The sequence below is a fragment of the Plecotus auritus genome, assembly GCF_963455305.1.
Source record: "Plecotus auritus genome assembly, chromosome: X".
NCBI lineage: Eukaryota > Metazoa > Chordata > Mammalia > Chiroptera > Vespertilionidae > Plecotus > Plecotus auritus.
Genome location: NC_137784.1, coordinates 112,235,978 through 112,255,212, shown reverse-complemented (window position 1 = coordinate 112,255,212; position 19,235 = coordinate 112,235,978). Strand labels below are relative to the sequence as shown.

Here is a 19,235-nt window from a genome sequence, read left to right as displayed (position 1 = left end):
GTGGCCCTCGAGTCAAAAAGTTTGCCCACCCCTGGCTAGGCCATGACTGATTGCTGGCTGCCCCAACACCAAACAGTGTCTCTCACTGGGATGCAAATAATCTTGTATGGCAAACATGGTGATCAAGAGCATGGGCTTTATTATCAGAATTGGCACAACTCTCAGCTCTGCCACTAATCATCTGGGTGCCCTTGGCCATGTGATTTAATCTCTCTGAACTACTGTTTCTTCATCTGTGAAATGGAGATAACCTTAGAACCTACCTCATGGGATTGCCACAAAAATTAAAGAACATATAATAAGTGTTCAAAAGGTGATAAATCATATTTTCAGGGAAGGTGTATAGATGAGAAGAGCTCAATAAATAGTAGCTATTATCTAGGGTAGGGCAGCAGCCTGAAAGAAAAAAAAAAAACAAGCCAAGCAAGTATTGGAACTTAAAAGTGCAGCATCTAATGGTATTCAGTTTAGAGTATGTGACAATCTCATTCTATTACCTTTACATAGTCTGACATCCAGGCACCCAGATTCTCCTGATTAACAAAGATGGGCCATACCCCTCAACATAATTTGTGGTTGTTACCCTTGACTCTCCTCACTGGTTTCCAACCAAGTTTTGTATTTCTGTACTTTTCACCTGGTTTTCCATTTTTGGCTCTGTATTTGGTAATGTTACCAGTTCTGTCCTGTGGTGGTTGTGTATATACAGTCATTTCTCATCCTTCATCCTCAGCTCTCCCTTCAGGACTTGGTTGCATGCATGCTTCCAGCTCTTCCAGCTTCTGAGCATCCTGGGCAGGCTTTGATAACTCAGCACTGCATTGTAATTATCACACATACCCATGCCACCTGAGAGCCCCAAGGTGATGAATTTGGAGAGGAGCTGCTTGGTAAATGTTTGAGAATAATGCAAGAAGAAAGAAGACCTTTGTTTCTGTGAGATGAAATGTGATGTAATTAAAAGTAGGGAACATTAGGGAGGAAAGAAAAAAGCAAGTAAAGAAGAGTTTCTCTTCATTAAGACAGTGATGTTCATTTAAAATATTTATTTTTGAGAATGTAAAAGTAACATATATTTACTATAAAATGCAGAAAAATCTTCCAATTATATACATATGCATGTGTATGTACACACACTCCCATATACACATACACTGTGTGTGTATGCACTGTGTGTATATACACTACCCCTAACCCATTCCCTAAAAAAATTGTGGTTATCGTTTGTTGTATCCTTCCTTTTGTATAATATACATACAATGAAGTGCATAAATCAGATGAATATTTACATACGTATATATTCATGTAACCACCTCCTGGGTCAACATATAGAAATAGCACTCCCAGAAGGTTTTCTGAAAATCCTTTTTATATTAACTAAAATATTGACTAAAACCAGCAAATTTTCAAAATCATATTATTTGTATATATTTATTAAAGATAGACAAACTCATATGACTCCATACTTTTAAAGGAAATATACCTAGGAGTCACAGAAATTAGATTCAATTGTTTAAAATAAAAAAGTTGACTTATGAAAACAAATTTTTCTTTATACATTTTCAACTGTCTCCTTACCTTGACCCTGAGAAGTTAAGGGAAGGAAGACAGGGTTCTCTTGGGGATGATGGAAGTGGAAGAGCAGGGAAGAGCATCTTTTTCATTTATGCCAACTTTTATGCATTCTCTCTTGTCCCTCACAAGCCTCTTGTATGCTGGGATACAGCACTGTGTACTCTGAGAATTAAGAAAATGTTAGCGCCTGGCCAGTGTGGCTTGGTGGTTGAGTGTCAACCTATTAACCAGGAGGTTGTGGTTTGATCCCAACTTGGGGCACATGCCTGGGTTTTGGGCCCAATTCCCAGTAGGGGTTATGCAGGAGGCAGCTGATCAATGATTCTATCTCATCATTGTTCTATCTCTCTCTCTCCCTCTCATAAATCAATAAAAATATATTTTAAAAAATATGTTTACTTTACAACTTAAAATTACATTTAAAAAACAAAGAAGAAAATGTCAGAATTATGGAAAAGTCAGTCTTGGTAAGAGAAGCTCGTATATGTCAGCAGAGAGGGACATGGGAAAGGCCAAGCCTCCTGTGCTGTGTATGCAGCCTGGATTCAGCTAGATGCATGGAATGTCTGACCAGGTTTAATAGTTTTCTTGGTCATTTGAATGCTTTATTGTTATAGCATCAGTAACAGCAGCAGTTCCATAGACACCACCCATCAGTGGTTAGAAAATGACAAATGTCAAACTATGTCTGACCCTGACTCTCTTCAACTCTTTATCTGTGGAATCTCTTTGGAATAAAAATGACTACTCCCTGCTGGGTCTTCTTAAAAATGCACACTGTCTCCTCACATAAAGGCAGAGATGATGGTGCTATGGAGGAAGAATAAAGAGAAGAGGAGGAGGAGAAAAAAGAGAAAAAAGGAATTCATTGTGACTTCTCAGGTTTGAAGTGCAAGTCTAAAACCTGTTGGGCTAAATTAGTACTTCATTAAGAACTTTCTTATGTTACTTAAAACATTGTGTTGCTTTTTAAACTGGGCCTTGATTTTGCAGCTCAGTTTCCTGATGATCACAGAGGAGGAACAGGTTTCATAATGTTCAGGGCCAGAGTTGGGGAGGGTATCCTTCAGCTACTTGGAGCCCTTTGAGAGTGAATCTAACACCAGATAGCTTGTCTGTTTTTCCATACAAGGTGGAAAATGAATATAAAATACAATATTCAGTAACACATGTCACTAGGTGTCCTCTGCAGCCTTCCACCACAATATGCCTGATACCTAGGCGACCTTGTTATCAGGTAAAATCCTGAGTAGAAGCAGCAAGGTTGGAAAAACACCATTACTACTGCTACAATTATAGTCAGACCTATGTTTTGCCTCTGACAGTATTTCACAGGCTTGACATTTCAAACAAAATAAGAAAGGTCAAAGTTAAGGTGGATTGACTAGACAAATGCCAAGGTCTCTTCTAGATTTCATATTCTAGTAGCCTCTGCTCAGACAATGCTGGGTTCCCTACCTCCACCCTGTCTTTTAGCCTGTGTGATTTTTTCATCACCTGGGTCAGAAGTGGAAGAGTATTACAAAACAATTTTGAAAAATGAATGTTCCAGAAGTGGCTTCTTGATGTAAGTACAAACACAAATAATCAGTGCTATTATTTAATCAAAAGCATATGAAGAAATAATTTTCTTTCCATGAATGAACCATTGATGTCCAATGGGTAAATTAGAGAAGAAACTAAATTGAAATTCACCTTTTTCATCTAATGCTGTAGGTCAAATAATGTGCAACAAGCTAGAGTAATGACTATCTCTGGCAACTGTTTACCATCACATGGAAGTATAAACAGTAGGGCTTTTTTAAATAATTAGAAATACTCTTTATAAATCCAACTATAAAAAGAAGCTTAGGTATAGAGAAGACTAACCAACTTTCTTCTCATTAGGTTTTGGTCTTGGTTCTCCTTTTAATATGAGACATGACTTTTAATTTTTATAAAAGCTACGTATTTCATGAAACCTTTGTCCCAGTAGTAAAGTATGAGAAATTATCAGTAACAGTAGATATGTAATTATTGTATAAGAATATCCATGTTACTTTTTGGGCCTCAGATATGGCATCAGGGAAATGGGGATAAAAAACACCTTGCCTGTAGTGAGAGAACCATATTGTATGAAAATAACTCAGATTCCTCTCTGTTTCACAACTTGTGTAATTCAATTATGGACCAATACAGATATAATTCATGTGTCCCATTATTAGACCACTATACTATCATACTAAAGGGCATTCCAATAATGGTAGGACTGGGTTTGAGCAAATGGTAAAGAAGATGGGATTTATAATAACTATGATAACAACAGTATTAGTTAATATTTCTTGAGTCCCAACTTTTGGGTTCAATGTGAGAAGGGGAATTTTTTTATTCATAACTATATTCCCAAAGCCTAAAAGAGTATTGATCCTCAATAACTACTTGTTGAATGAAGGAATGAGTGAATGGATAAATAAATGAATGCTTTGTACTAGGCAGTATGCTAAATGCTTTATTTCAATATGTATGTATTTTCCACTCCATGCCTGGTGCTGAGAGCACAAAAAGAAATTCGACATGCTCCAGGCCAAGAGGAATGCTTTTCATATATTTTCTCTTGTAATCCGCACAGTGTAATTGTGACACATGAGAAAAGTGAGGCTCAGAGAGGGTAAGTTATTTATCTAAGGACATACAGACAGTAGTAAATGGCAGAGCCAGAATTTAAATTTCAGTCTGCTTGACCCCATTGCCTAGCCTCTTTCTCTGATAAACACTGCCTTTCTTCTTTCTGAATATCTTTAATTTACTTACTTTCTGCTCTTCATACAGAATGCCTGTATGAAGAAATGTTGGGCCCTTATCACTTTATTGAGAAAACAGCAGTGGCCTTACTTACCTCTTTTCAGTCCATCCTATGCCTCCTCACTTTCCCAGGTCGTTCTTTCTAATGCATTACTTTCATCTTTTCACTCTCTGCTTATAAATTTTCTGTGTTGATAGGATCAAGATAACACTATCAGCACCCCCATTATCTGGCACCTTATTGCATGATAGTCTCCCAGATGAACCTGTACTCAGTCAAGACAGTGTCTTCATACATCCCCACACCTCTCTGCCTAGTGATACCTCCTTATCCTTCATGGCCCTAAGAAAGTCCTACCTTCTCCACTCTTTTACCCATCACCCTTGTGCCATCTTCAAAGTTTTCCTTGGTATGTTTTGAGCTTGGGGCATAGTGAGAAGTAGTTGTTTCACTGAACTTGGACACAGAGGACTTCAGTTTAAGACTGCTCCAGTTTTCTCACCCATAAATTATGGAAAATAATACATATTTAGATAATACATGTGGAAGCAATCCCTAAACTCTGCAGTACTAAGCAAATGTCAGTAATTATTGTAATACTGTCTTCTCATGGAAGACTTTTAAACCAAGGATTATGATATATACAAATGATGCTATAGGAAGATTGATTTTGTGACAGTCTCTTGGGGGATGGATGGAGAGAGAGATGTTGGAAGCCAAGAGACCTGTGAGGAGGCTGGCTCTACAGTCCAGACAAGAGGTAATGGAACCTGAGCAAGGGTTGATTGCTGTGGAGTGAAATGGAGAACTAAGTTGGTCCAGGTGATTAACGAAGAGAGAGGGAGTATGGCAACTGGGAAATTAGTAGGCAATACTGGTATAAACAGGGAAAGAATGGTGGCTGGGTACCAGAGCTGGCAGTCACAACTGTAAATACAGATGAGCTCTCTGAGGAAGAAGGAAATGTAAAGCAAACTTCAGGAATTAGAGAAAGATGCTGGAGGGAGGTAAGAAACTAGGAGATAGGAACAGACTACACGAATCAACTTTTTCGAAGTGACTGATCCTTCAATCACTGGAACTTCTGTAAATTCCCGGAGGGACCAAGAGGAGACTGGCAATGTGAAGCAAAGAGCACATTGGGATGACTGTCCTGGGGGATATGCATTGTCTTGTGTTATCTTTGCCAGTGCCTTTCTCCATATAGATATGGATTCTACCTCTCTAGGCAGTTTGTCAGATCCTCAAGGATCGCTGGTATTTCAAGTTTCCACAGCCTTCACAGAGCCAATCTTTGTACATAGAAAGTGGTCAGAAGACACTACCTGCTAGGTTGCTTGAAAAGGAGAGGCGTGCAGTGAAAGAGGATAGTGACTTGGTAAAATCTAGGCTGAAGATAGGTTGAGTTTATCCAGTAAGCTTTTAAGTGTTCTGAAGTAATCACTAACATTTAAAAAACAGGAGATTACAGATATAATTTCAGGTCTTTTATTCCCTTGGTAAACTGTCTACTGGGCAAACCTATACTTTGGCAGGCAATAGACATTCAAATAAAAATAAAGTCTAGTAGAGTTGTTGGAGGCTGGGGTAGAGGAATCCTCAGAGAAAGCAAGATCTCTGCTGAGTGGCAAGTGTGGTAGTCATTTTGTGTAGATAGTGCTTTGGAGGCCTAGAAGCAGGAGACATTAGCTCTGCTTGGGGAAATCCAGGAAGGATTTCCAGAAGAGGTGATATCTCAGCTAAGTCTTGATGGATGAGTATAAAGGAGTTTTCCAAGGAGTGGAGGGGAATAAAAAGGTATTAATAGCAGGGGCATGGTAAGGTTGCAAGAAATGTATAGCATGATGGAAAATGATGATGTGTTCTTGTGGGGCCAAGCACAAGATACAGGGTTGGGAAGGATGAGTAAGAAAGCTGTAATGTAGACTATGGCCCGATAGCAAAGATCCAGATCTATTGAATGACTTGGGAATTGATCTGGAAAGCAATGGAATACCATGGAGGAGGGAGGAACATTGTTCAGGTGATGTTGTCAAAGACTTATTATGATGGCTGTGGAAGGGATGGGCTGGGTAGGGAGAGAAACTAGAGAGCTGTAGGACAACCACCTCTCCTAAGGGGAGAAGTTGTATTCTATTCCTTATCCCCATTATTGGCTAAAGTAACTCCTCAGCAGACCAAGAGAAGTGCTCCCAAAGCTGAGAGAGAGGACCTGACTCAACTAGTTCTTGGCTTGGAGGACAGCAGCAATGAGTGCATACTTTGTTCTGTTCGCCCAATTATACTGTAAATGCATTCTACTTGAGCAAGCCTTTACATATAGGTCTTACCCAGTACATTAAACTCTAAACTCCTTTTGGCTTGTACATCTTCCCTCCTAGGTTGAGCAGCCTCTGGTTCATAATAAGTGCTCAATGAACACTTATTAATCTGAAACTGGGACATTTCTACAGGATCTGGGCAGTTGCACATTCACTGCTAACCCTAAATGAGACCCAGAGTACTGTGTTTTCTAACAAAAAAATGCATGGAATTTAGTCAGAGGCCTTACATTTTTCAGTCTTGGTTCAGCCAGTTAAGAGCCCTGTGGCTGTGAACAAGCCACATACATGCCGAGACTCAATTTGCTTATCTATTTTAAAAAACACTAAAACATTTCTAAGAGCATGAGAGTACACCTGGAAAAACTTTGCAAACTGTAAAGTACTATATGATCCAAAGTGGTCTATCCATAAAATGGAATACTAGTCATCCATAGAAAGGAAATACTAATACATGCTATCACATGGACGGATCTTAAAAAAATGATGCTAGGTGAAAGAAGCCAGACACAAAAGTTCACATGTTGCATGATTCAATTTATATAAAATGTCCAGAGTAGGCAAATCAATAGATACAGAAAGAAGATTAGGTGTTGGCCAGGTAGTTCAGTTGGTTAGAGCACCATCCTAATATGCCAAGGTTGTGGGTTCAATGCCCAGTCAAGAATCAACCAATGAATGCATAAATAAGTAGAACAACAAATCAATGTTTCTCTCTCCCTTCCTCCATCTCTCACTCTCTCTCAAATCAATAAATACAAATTTTTAAAAAAAGAATGATTAGTGGGGAGAAGGGAAGGAACTTTGATTGCTGAATGGGTATAAGGTTTTCTTTTGGGATGATGAAATGTTCTAGAACTAGAGAGTGGTGATGGTTGCACACCATTGTGTAGGTACTAAATGCTACTGAACTGTACACTTTAAAATGGTAAATTTTATATTTGTATGTTTTACCACAATAAAAAAGCAAAGAAGTGCTATATGAGGGTTAATCATCCTGAGAAGTTGTTGATTCTTTCATTCAACATGCAGCCCCAACCCAAATTTTGGTGTTGAACAGAGAATTTATAGCGTGGGTGCATCTCCACTACCGAGCCACTTTGGAAGGGAGGAGCTGGGGGGTGGGGGGCAGGGGAGGAGGAACTATAGGCCATCTGAAAAGAGAACCTGTATGGTATTTGTTTCTCAGATTGCCAGTTGTTCACCCTGTTTGTATTTAAATGAAAGGAGGCTTTGAAGTGGGAGCCGCCTCTGAGCAGAGGTTCCTGCCTTGTGTGGTAAAGTTTAGACTTGTCCAGATCCGTTTTTAGTCAGAGGTTACTGTTTCTGGTGGAAAAGGCTTAAGTTTTGGTTAATAGTATATGAACAGGAAGAGCAGGAGTAAACTGGGAGGAAAGGAATGACTTCTCCCTGGTCTTGGTGTGAAAAAAAGCTTTCTGATTGGGGCTTCATGGTTTGGGAGTGTCTTTTTCTCACTTATGGTCACTGGATTTCATTTTACATTAATTTTTAAATAATGTATTTTTCTCTAATAATGTACTTTTTTAATTTATTCATTTTAGAGGGGGAAGGGGAAGAAAGAAATATCGATTTGTCATTCCACTTATTTATGCTTTCATTGGTTGCTCCTGTATGTGGTATCCAACCAGCAACCTTGGTGTATGTGGGTGACACTCTAACCAACTGAGATACCCAGCCAGAGCTGATTTCATTTTATCAATATGGGCTTCATGTCAGGTTATATTCTCTTTGGTAAAGAACATCTTTAAGTAAATGCATCAATCAATGAAAGTTAAAAGTGCTGATCTAAGCTCTAACAATGCCTTGAGGACCTGATGGTTATCAGTTTAAGGAAAACCTGTACTATTTGAAGGTCCCTGGGAAATGGCTGGAAATTCAATTGTATTTGAGTTTGCATATTTAGAAAAACTCCTCTCCTAGTTGCAGAGTTAATTGTTCTGTCAACTAACAGAAATTTTAAGTTCCACTTCTAGACAGGTCACAGTCTATATGTTTAGGCTGATGATTACCAAGAGCTAATAAAATGTAGAAGATTCTGCAGTGGGCATTCAAAACAACAGATATGCTAGTTTTTTTCTACAGCTCATCATAGCCAAACCTGTCAATGTGGTTTGCAAACAACAGTGGAGGAAGTCTCAACAAACCCTACGAGGGTGATAATTGTAATGATGGTTCATATCTTCACCCTATGTAATTTTATGGGAATTGAGAGTCTAGCCAAATAATAAGTTCCAGCCTCTTTTATCTGCCCAGTTCCCAGCACACTCCCGAGGTGTCTGAGACACTTTTCACTGTAACTCTTAAAGCAGATTGTAACAACACCAGTAATGACAAGTTCCCAATCTGCACAGTTCCCTTCATTAAAGGAGACATGGGAGTTTCAAAAACACTCATTAATGAAATCTGACAAAGCTTGGAAGGAGGGAAGACTCGCCTATTTCCAGTTTTCTGACAGCTAAAGGGAGCCTGGGTCCCAGAGAGGTGAGCATAGAGAAAAATTGGGGGTCTTGGGCTACCTTTAGTCCATGTGAACCCAGGAGTTGAGTCCAGAGTTCTGGACCCAGCCCACCTAGCTACAGGCTATTAGCAAGTCGCTTTCCTTCTCTGTGCCTCAGTTTCCTACGTGCAGAGGAGGGTTTGGGCCAGGTTTAAAAGGTCAACCCTGACTTTGTCCCATCGCCTCGACGTTTTTTTTTCTTCCACACTTCAGGGTTTCGTTAGACTGGTAGCAGAACCAGGTGTGGTGGAGAGGGGTGGAGGTGGAGAGGTGAATGGAGTAAGATGATGTTCCATGAGCACCATTTGATGGGAAGCAGGTATGAAGAGCCCAGGTGAGGAGGCTTTAGGGCCAGTTCTGAGTCTCAGGTTCCCCTGGTGCCTGCAGAGAAACAAATGCGAGTAATGCCAGCGCCTTTCCCTCCTGGCCCAGGAAGTGGGCGGTTAGGAGCGTCCTCTAGCGGGGCTGCTGCGCGGGGGCGGGGAGGGGGCAGGTATGCAGGCCAGAGGGCTTTGCCTGGTTTTGGAGTGCGGGTACCGGGTCAGGTGGCCGCGCGCAGAAGGCCTAGGACTCGGACGTGGGCTTTGGGACAAGCCCCCACCTGTTTGGTCCCCCAGGGCTTGGGCCCTTAATCCTGCAGAAGTTAGCCTTTCCTTTATGGACTGGGGCGGTGGGCAAGTTCTCCGCCTCCCCGGAGGAGGGGAGGAAGGAGGAGCCCAGCGGGGCGTGTCTCCGGAGGGAGCGCAGCGCGCCCGGTGCGGCCCCCTAGGAAGTGGATTTAGCTGCTCCGGATCCAACCCCGCTTCCAGGTTTTCTCCCATCCCGCGCCTACCAGCTCCCGCCCGTCTCCGGCACCCTCTTACCCCCGCCCCCCCATCGCCCGCCCCTACCCCTTGTGCCGCCCGCTGGGCCAAGTTTGCCGTGCGTCGCAGTGCACGCCGGCTAGTCAATCAGCGGCGGAGCTGAGGAGGGCACAACCGCGAGGCCGAGGGCAGAGTGAGCGAGCCGAGTGGAGTCCGGAGAGCGGAGCAGCGACGGGCAGCCCGAGCCACGCGCAGCGAGCGCCAGCCGCCGCGGCTCACACCCTCCGCGGCCCCCGCGGCGTCTGCCACCTTCCACTCCTTCCCTGCGTCCCTGACCCGCCGGCGGCCAGCTCGCCCCAATCACTGTCTTCGCGGAGCCCCGAGGTCACCGGTCCGCGCCTCCGCTCCGTTGGGCCGCGCACCGCCTCTACACCCTCCTACAACTCCTTCCCCAGCCGGCACTGGGGACCGTTGACTGACGCGCGAGGCCCAGCTCCACTTTTCGCCCCGCGTCTCCTCCTGCCTATCTCCTCCTCCTCCAACTTCTCCAACTCCCTCGCTCCACTCACGAGACCCCGGCTCCGCTCCTCACGGCCCGCGCCTGCCACTTTACGTCCTGTCCCGAAGGTGGGAGCGCGTCAGACCTGTCCGCACCATGGCACGGTTCGCCTTGCCCGCCCTTCTCTGCACCCTGGCCGTGCTCAGCGCCGCGCTCCTGGCTGCCGAGCTCAAGTCGAAAAGTTGCTCGGAAGTGCGGCGTCTCTACGTGTCAAAAGGCTTCAACAAGAACGATGCCCCTATGCATGAGATCAACGGTAGGTGGGAGGCCTGGGGGGCGAGCGCAGCGACGGGCGCCCGAGAAAAGGGGCCATAGAAGCCCCGCCGTCCCTCGCGCCGGGCGCAGGTAGCCAACAGGGAGAACTCGAGAGCGAGTCCCGGCGGCGTAGAAGGTTCCCGCTGACGCGGCGGCCCCCGGGGCGCTGCGAGTGGCGGGGCGCCCCCGAATTGCCCGTTGCTACTCTGGCACTCTGACCCTTCGCCCCCAGTCCCAGGAAGTCCCAGAGGACTCTGGTCCGCAGAGTGCGCGCTACCCGTTCCTTGGCCTTTTCCGGGTTGAACTTATTACGGGGCTCCCCGCTTTGTTGTGTGGGTGACAAGAGGCCGGGTCGGGGTGGACGTAGCCAGTGCGGTGGTGGTGGGGAACCTTCGCCCAGAGTATGGGGAGCTCAAAACGCGGGACTTGAATTGATGTTTCATTGATGTTATTTAAAAACCCTTTGCCCACCTCTTTCCCACTGCTGAGACGGATTAGTTTTAGTAGCTACAGCGGCTTTAGTAGTCGCCTTTAAAAAGCAAAAGACTCTCCACCCCTCCAAACATGACTTTTGGTAACTCTTCTGTTTTCCTGAAGGTGTTGGGCGAGATTTTCCCCTTTCTTTTTTTCCTCACCTAATTTTAAGGGTTAATTGCATGTTGAATTACAAACCTTTGAAAAGACTGATTACAGGAAACCTGAATCTGAGATGGTTATGCAAATAGAGACTGTTTAGCCTGTGAAAAAGTTCCCCGGATTTTGGCGCTTGGGGGTACTTGGAGGTATTTGAGAAAGCCCTTCTTGGAGCGCCTGGGAGGCAGCTTTCAGGCCTGCGCCCTTCACCCCTCCCAAGGCCGGCAATGGCCGGGCGAGTCCCCTCTGGGTTGCACTCTCATTCTGAGAGGCCAACTGTTGCGTGCAGCCCCGCGGGCCGCGCTGGTGCCAGAGGCTGCGCAGGTAGCCCGTTTGCCCGGAGGGTTCAGAAAGAAATACGAATCTCGCTGGCTGGTGGCCAGAATAACCTAACGGAGAAGTGAGCGATTTGAGCTCAGGGGCCAAGCCTTCATTCCGAACCTTTCATGGAAGTAAGCAGAGCGCGCCTTTGCCTCTAGGTTTTGGTCACTCGGGTGGGGCGGGCAGGGGGCCGGCAGTTGGCAAAGGAAATACTGTAATTTCAACCAGGCACTCCCAAAGGCTTAGGAAGACTTGGGGGTTATATTTTGGAAGGACTATTAATAACCTTGGAGATTAAGTGCAGTCATCAATTACATATAAATTACAAAGGTAATTGAGGGAAGTTTCTGGGCACTTTACGAATGTAATCAGCAACTGTCTAGAAATAGAACCCAAGAAGTTGTTGAAGCAGCATAGAAGTCCACTGCACCTTGGCAGTTATCAAATAACTCACACACTACTGATTAGAGACTGTCCTTGAGCTGCCTGTGTTTTGGGGAGCTCAAGTATGTCCTCACAGTGGCACGATTTTATTGGTGGTAGAGCTCTAAAAAGCCCTCTTTCTTTCCACTCTCCCTCCTTCCCAGGCAGAAAAAGTGAAGTGAACCAGCAGCCACTGAAGCTTGGGGGCTCCACAGGTCAGACCTGGGGTCTTTGTGCCCTGCATGGTTTGGGCCTGGGCCCAGCGGAGATGATTGGCGTGAAGGTTACAGTTGTCATTCCCACATTTTGAAGGGATAGATGCAGTGATGCACTTAATGGGAGTGTGACAAGTTTTCATCTTCTTATCATGCAAACAATATGTGCCTTTGAGATAGACTGAAGGTATTCAGGGAGTGGGTTGTGAAATGGCCCTCCCCACTTTCTCCAACTTTGCTCTGTGCAGTCTCAAAGCTGCAGGACATCTTCCCCAGGCAGCATCTCAGGAAAAAGGAAGTTTGATGAGTGCTCAGAGACTGTACCAGGTGTTCCTTTGATTGTCATGATCCCCAGAAAACACCTGAGGAATACTTTTGCACGAATGTCTATCTGGACATTTTCCCTCCAAAGATAGGAGAGTTATTAGTGACCAGCAGCAGGAAATGGAAGCTAATGTGCTCACACCCAAAACATTTTATTCTTTTTGTCTTGTCCTTCATCTCCCTCCCAGGGCTGCTGCTTTTATTTCCCCTTTTGAATGACCTACTGGACTGCATTCTCCTGAGGAACAAAGGAAGTGCCTTTTTAGCTGGAATCCTTGGAAGACCACCAAGGATTTTAGCTCATGCAGTGCAATTTCGCACCACTTTCAACAATAACAAAAATGCATGACTGAATGGCTCAAAAATGTGGAGTGTTAGAGGCATTCATTTGAGTCTAGGACACTGTCACAACACAGACAGACCCAAGTAAATACCTTTAGACGGCCAGTATAGAAACAGGGTAATCTTTACCATCAGCCAGCCTGGCCTCTCCAGATGCATACATTAGCCTTGTCTTCCTTGGGCTACACTCATAATTTTGGTCATTTTGGGGAGTAAAGTCAGTATAATGACTTGTATTCAGCTTATGTTTGAATGAATTAATTGTTGGGCACTTTCCCTGGTGTGTGGTGGGGGGTATATATGTGTATTTAAATACAAAAGCCCAGGGGCACAATGTCTGGGTGCCTAGCCCAAGGTTAAGGTTTTGTTCCCAAGGGCCTTGCACTTGCCTTCTAGAGCTTTGAACAGGCTGTAAGAATGCTCCATGTTCTTAAAGTACTCTCAGTCTTTTTAGATCATAATTAAGATAATTTGATATGCTCTCAAGGGTGTCAGGGGGGACAACATGCTGACAGGGCTTCCAACTGAAGTCTTGCATGTACCCTTATACTTACCAAGTAATGGGTAGCTAAGATGCCATGATCACAAGGTATCTTTAACACAAAGGATGTTTTTGGTTAGCTTTCAATGGGTATATCTTTTGTAGTGCCTACTATGTGCAATATTTTGTGCTTGGCATAGTGGAAGAAAGAAGGGCAGGAAGGGCCTCTACCACCAAAGCCTTTCCTGATAGTAGAGATAAGCCATGCACACACATAGTTGGAATAAAACATAGTGTGTGTTAAGTACTATGTGAGTGGTAGGAGAAAGGAGTGCCCAGGAAGTTCCAAGGGAGAAGGGATTGGGACTCAAGTGTTAGCTAGGTAATGCTAGTTCACTAATAAAAAATAATATTAAAAAGAAGTTTTAAAATCTAACCGTTTTCAGTGTGCCTTCCTCCATAAAGATGGGATAAAGGATATGCAACAATTGGTATTTTATTACTAATCTAATCTTTGTTGAAATTGTCTTTAAGAGTGAGACAGTTAGAAACATTCTTAAGTTTGCCAGAAGTCTCTTCCATAGTGACATTGAATGATGTCAACAAGAATTTTGTGTCATAGTTGTGATTTTTGGAATTTTTGTTTCCTCTTCCCATCTATATTCATAAACAATACACCTGTGAGTATGCTGGTGGGCACACACATACACAAATGTATGCCCTAAAGCAGGGGTGGGGAATATCCGGCCTTTGGGCAAAACCATTTGGTCTGGCCCTACCAAGGCATTAGGGGTGAGTTAATTAAATGTTTGACCAAATATAGCAGGTTAATTTTAAATTGATAATTTTCTATGGCCTGTGAATGATGTTATAAATAGCCAAGTGGTCCTTGGCAGAAAAAAAGTTCCCCACGCCTGCCCTAAAGGATTCTGGGAACTATATAAGCTATGTTAGGATTACATGGAATAAAAGTGTGTGTGAGGGGAGAGGTAGGAATGCTTTTTGCTACTGAGTTGATTATTATACGTAAGACACAAAACATACATCTTCAAGATATTCTCTCTTCCGCAATTTAAATAGATGGATTGGATTTTACAGAGAACTTGTGATCTTCTATTCTGTTGGAATTATCAGTTTGGCTCCCTGAATAAAACATGGTGTGTGTTAAGTACTCTGTGAGTGGTACAGATGGGAGAAAGTGCCCAGGAAGTTCCAAGGGAGAAGGGATTTGGGGCTCAAGTGTTAGCTAGGTAATGCTAGTTCATTAATAAAAAATAATATTATTTTTTATTAATATTCACTTGAGAAGAGGGTCTAATTGAGCCACAGGGCCTGTCAGTATAGAAATTGTCCCAGGTAGTACAGGAACTACTTCCTGGACATGCTCATAAAAAAACTTAGTAAAAATTCTGTATTATGCAGCTCTCTCTCTCATTAGAACATACAAATATAAAATGTTTTATTCAGCATAATTACTATTTTCCTTTTTTTTGACTCACATTGGATTGCATGCAATTTCAGGATTAGCTAGAGACTAGACTGAGGAATGAAAAAGGAAATTTTTGTTTTTACAAGGGGAACAACATCAGTGCTAACCTAATCAGTTGGAAGTGAGTCTCTGGCACCCCAATAACAGTAACTGTTTTATCACTGATGTTGTGTACATATGTGTTAACAAAAAATGCATTTTGGCCTCATGAAAAGGGCAAGTAGCTATTGAATGCTTTCTCTGGACCTGGTCACCCTAAGGGCTTTACATGAGACCATTTAAAATCCACAGCAACCATATGAAGTCAGAATTATTACTTTCATTTCCTTACAGACAAGGAAACAGACCCAAAGGGACTTCTAAATATATTCAGTCTCACAGCTAGGGAAATGGTAGAGGAAGGATTTGAATCTAGGTCTTATCTGACCCAGAGTATGGTCTGTGCTATGTTCTACAGATAGTAAGACAAGAGTGTACCTTTGCAACTCCCATGAGGGCTAGTTTTAGAAATATAAGCTGTGAGGGGATCATCAGTTAACTAGCAAACGACCCATCATCACAGCACTATTGTGATGCTGTAGTAGAGAGGAACCAATCCTGTCCTTTGCTGGCAACTTGTTATACCCAGACATAGATAATCTATGGTTAATAATAGAAGCAATATAAATTGTAATTCCTGGGCCATGTGGAACCAGTGATGGTTTCTGAGAAGGTAAATGTCGTTAGTCAAGCTGTTTTAGGAAGGTAGCTGGTGGCATAAAGGCAGGGAGAGCTGTTAGGGAGCTGTTTTAAATAATTCTTAACTGGTCTACCTGCCATTGGCTTGTTACTCTCCCATTCCTCCCTGAACATTGCCAGCTTCATTTCTTTACAGCAGTGTTTTGAATGGAGTAATTTCTCTGCTTTGAGTTTCAGTGGCTTCAAGTGTCTCAAATGATACCTTTATTGAGTCACTTCTGAATTTCTCTTTCTCCTAATTCCCTTCTTGAATTGGGTCCATGGTCTTTGCACACAGCTATCTTGTATTATAGTTAATGGTATGTGCAGGCACACATGTGTCTTTGCAACTGTAAGCAACCTGAGGACAGAGATGGTAGCTCCTGGTGTTTTGTGTGCCCAACAGAACCATGTGCAATAGTTAAAACAAGTGAGGAGGGTGTGGAGTGGCAGATAATTCCACATTCACTTCCAGGACACCAGTGTGATGATGGGATTATACTGCCTTGATAATAGATTGTCATCCCATGGTCTCTTGCACTCCTGGAAATCTTTTGGATCTCAGCTTCTGAAGAGAAATTTAGGGTTAAATCTCCATGATATCTACACTAATAAAAGAGAAAGATGCAAATTGATGGTCACTTTGTGACACCCACCAGCCAATCAGGAGTGAGTATGCAAATTAACTGGCAAGATGTCGGGTTAATTTGCATACGTAGGCACTGAGCAGTTGGGGGTGGGGCGGCCGCTTGCTCGCACGCCGGCACCAAGTGGCCTGGGTCCCGGGGACGGGCGTCCTCGGGACCCAGGTCGCTTTGAGCCTGTAGGGCCGCGCATAGGCCCAGAGTGGCCGGGGTCCTGGAACAACCCCCGGCCACTCTAGGCCTACGCACACAGGCACCGAGCAGCCAGGAGCAGAGCGGGAACATTCCTGGGACCCAGGCGCTCCTAGCCAGCTCGCACAAGTGGCCAGGGGCGGGGTGGGAACATCCCCCACAGCAGACAGCAGGGCCCTGCTTGCCTCTGGCCATGGCAGCGAGGGGCAAGCAGTCTCCTGCAGGGCCCCCACAGAGAGCAGACAGCAGGGTCCTGCTTGCTCCTGGCCCTGGCGGTGAAGGGCAAGCAGGCCCCCAAGCAGGCCCCCACAGAGAGCAGACACCAGGGCCTGTGGTGGCGTCAAGCAGGCAGGTCTGCAGAGAGCAGAGAACCACAGTAAGCAGGCCTAAGCCATCAGTAGGACATCCCCTGAGGGCTCCCAGATTGGAGAGGGTGCAGGTCCAGCTGAGGGACCCTTCCCCCCCCACACACACACAAATTTCATGCACCGAGCCCCTAGTATTGGTATAATGTGGAGAATATTTTTATTCTTTTGGGGGAGTACTTGTCTTTGCCACTTCATCAATAACCAAGTGTTACAGGAATTTTTCAAAAAGATTCAGAATTGAGTTTTTCTTCCCACTTTGAGTTATATAATATATATTGATTTCAGAGAGGAAGGGAGAGGGAGAGAGAGAGAGATAGAAACATCAGTGATGAGAGAATCATTGATTGGCTACCTCCTGCATGCCTCCCAGTGGGGATCAAGCCCACAACCCAGGCATGTGCCCTGACCAGGAATCGAACCTTGACCTCCTGGTTCATAGGTTGACGCTCAACTACTGAGCCACACCCACTGGGTGAGTTATATACTTCTTTAAGTAACAAACAATCAAGACTTCTGTGATTAGGCAATTTAGAACAAATTTAGAAGTATAATTTAACACATTAAATTTAAGATATAGAGCTGTTCAATTGCACATTGGTTAACTTTTTAAAAATAAAACGACTTTATTTTCATAACTGAACAGGAACACAGACTTAAAAGATACCAGAAATTTTTATATAAGCAGACATACTAAAATCCGAACAAGTAAGAACTAGCATTTTTAGTTCCTCTTGGTTAAACATCTGTTGCTTACTATAGAGAACATGAAAGTGCAGAAAATTCATGAAGTGATTCCATCCTGGAGGTAATTTGAAATATTATATTTAAGTTCTGATGCATTTAATTCAGCAATCTGGTGGGAAAGAAAAATCAAAGAGATCTATCAGCCAGGTATTCATCTTTGGAAAAAGAAACTCTAACAAATGTTAGAAATTAGGAAAAAAATTGAATGGAAGAGTTTAAAAAGTCAATAACCTCCAGGAAGCCTGGAAACTATGTAAAAACATCTTATTGGAAGCCCAGATAAATGTGTGCCAGACATCAAAAAGACCAGCTGCTTGGGGGAAGAAAAAAAAGAACCCTGCATGACTAACTGGCAGAGTAAAAGAGGCTGCTTCAGGGAAAAAGGCATCTTTCACAAAATGGAAAGAGTTTAAGCCAAGAGAAGATGGAAGTCCATAAAGTATGGCAGGGCAGGTACAAACTAGAAGTTAAGTGAGCCAAAAGAGAATTGGAGGTGATAGAACTTAAGTGGGCTGAAAGAGAATTGTAGGTAAACCTGGCAAGGGATTTGAAAGGCCATGTGATGATAATGGTGAAAAGGATGGGCTGAGTCTAACTTATCAGAGGAAAAGTAATGGCTTTAAGGGGAACCATGCCTGATTAAACTCCCAAAGTTTTTTGAGAAAAAAGAAGGGATACTATAGAGAAGCAGACATACATACATAGTTTAGGTTTTCAAGAATTATGCAATAGGACTCCAAGGCTAAGAATATTCAGAAAATGCATTTACTTTGGGACAAGTGGGGATGTTGGTTTAGTGAGGATAGAAAATAATAGAAGAGAAACCTCACTGTCCTGGATAGAGTAGTTTACATGGAGAGGACATTGTTTCTTGGAAAGAGCAGTTCTAACCTACCTCTGTGACAAATTAGTTGTTTGACACCTTTGGTGAGGTTTTTTCTCCTTTGTCTGAAAAAATGTGAGTGGGGTATTAGAATGCTGGATTAGGTTAGGGATTCTTAACCCTGGCTACACATTAGAACCACCTGGAGAGCTTTTAAAATCCTATGTCTGGGCACCACCCCAGACTAATTAAATCATACATTCTGGCAGTGTAACTAGGTCATGGTAATTTTTTAAGAGCTCCCTAGTGGTTCTGATGAGCAGCCATACTTAGAGCCACTACCCTCGATGATCTCTTATGTCCCCTCCATCTCTGAGATTGTTATTCTAAATTTTCCGATGAAATTCATCACAAAGTGTTATCTCAGTATAGAGCTTTAATTTAGACTCAGTGCATGCTTGTGTTAATTTCGACTAACTTGGAGTTAAGAGGAAGGTTTGTTAACTTGGAAAAACATATTTTTAATCAAGATTTAGTATATGCTATAACCAGTGATGATTTGCTGAGGGTAGAGAAATAAGACTAGGGTATTGGAAGTGCTTTGGAGAGAATTGGATAGAACGGAATCCAGCCTTGTCATGTATTGATTAGGTGTCAGTGTGGTGGGTGATATTTTTCCCCTTTCTCTTTATAATAAAATCTCTTT

The 19,235-nt window shown here is 43.3% G+C and overlaps 1 protein-coding gene across 2 annotated transcripts in view; it reads left to right on the top strand.

Annotated features, from left to right (window-relative positions):
- The first annotated feature begins 10,126 nt into the window (after positions 1–10,126).
- GPC4 (glypican 4) overlaps positions 10,127–19,235 on the top strand; it is a 140,725-nt gene continuing 131,616 nt past the window's right edge. Inside the window, exon 1 of one of the 2 annotated variants that reach the window (XM_080652656.1) lies at positions 10,127–10,814. In XM_080652656.1, coding sequence (XP_080508782.1) covers positions 10,655–10,814 — 160 coding nt within the window. In that variant the 5' untranslated portion in view covers positions 10,127–10,654. The remainder of the gene's footprint in view (positions 10,815–19,235) is intronic. The other variant, XM_080652655.1, reaches the window with a different exon arrangement.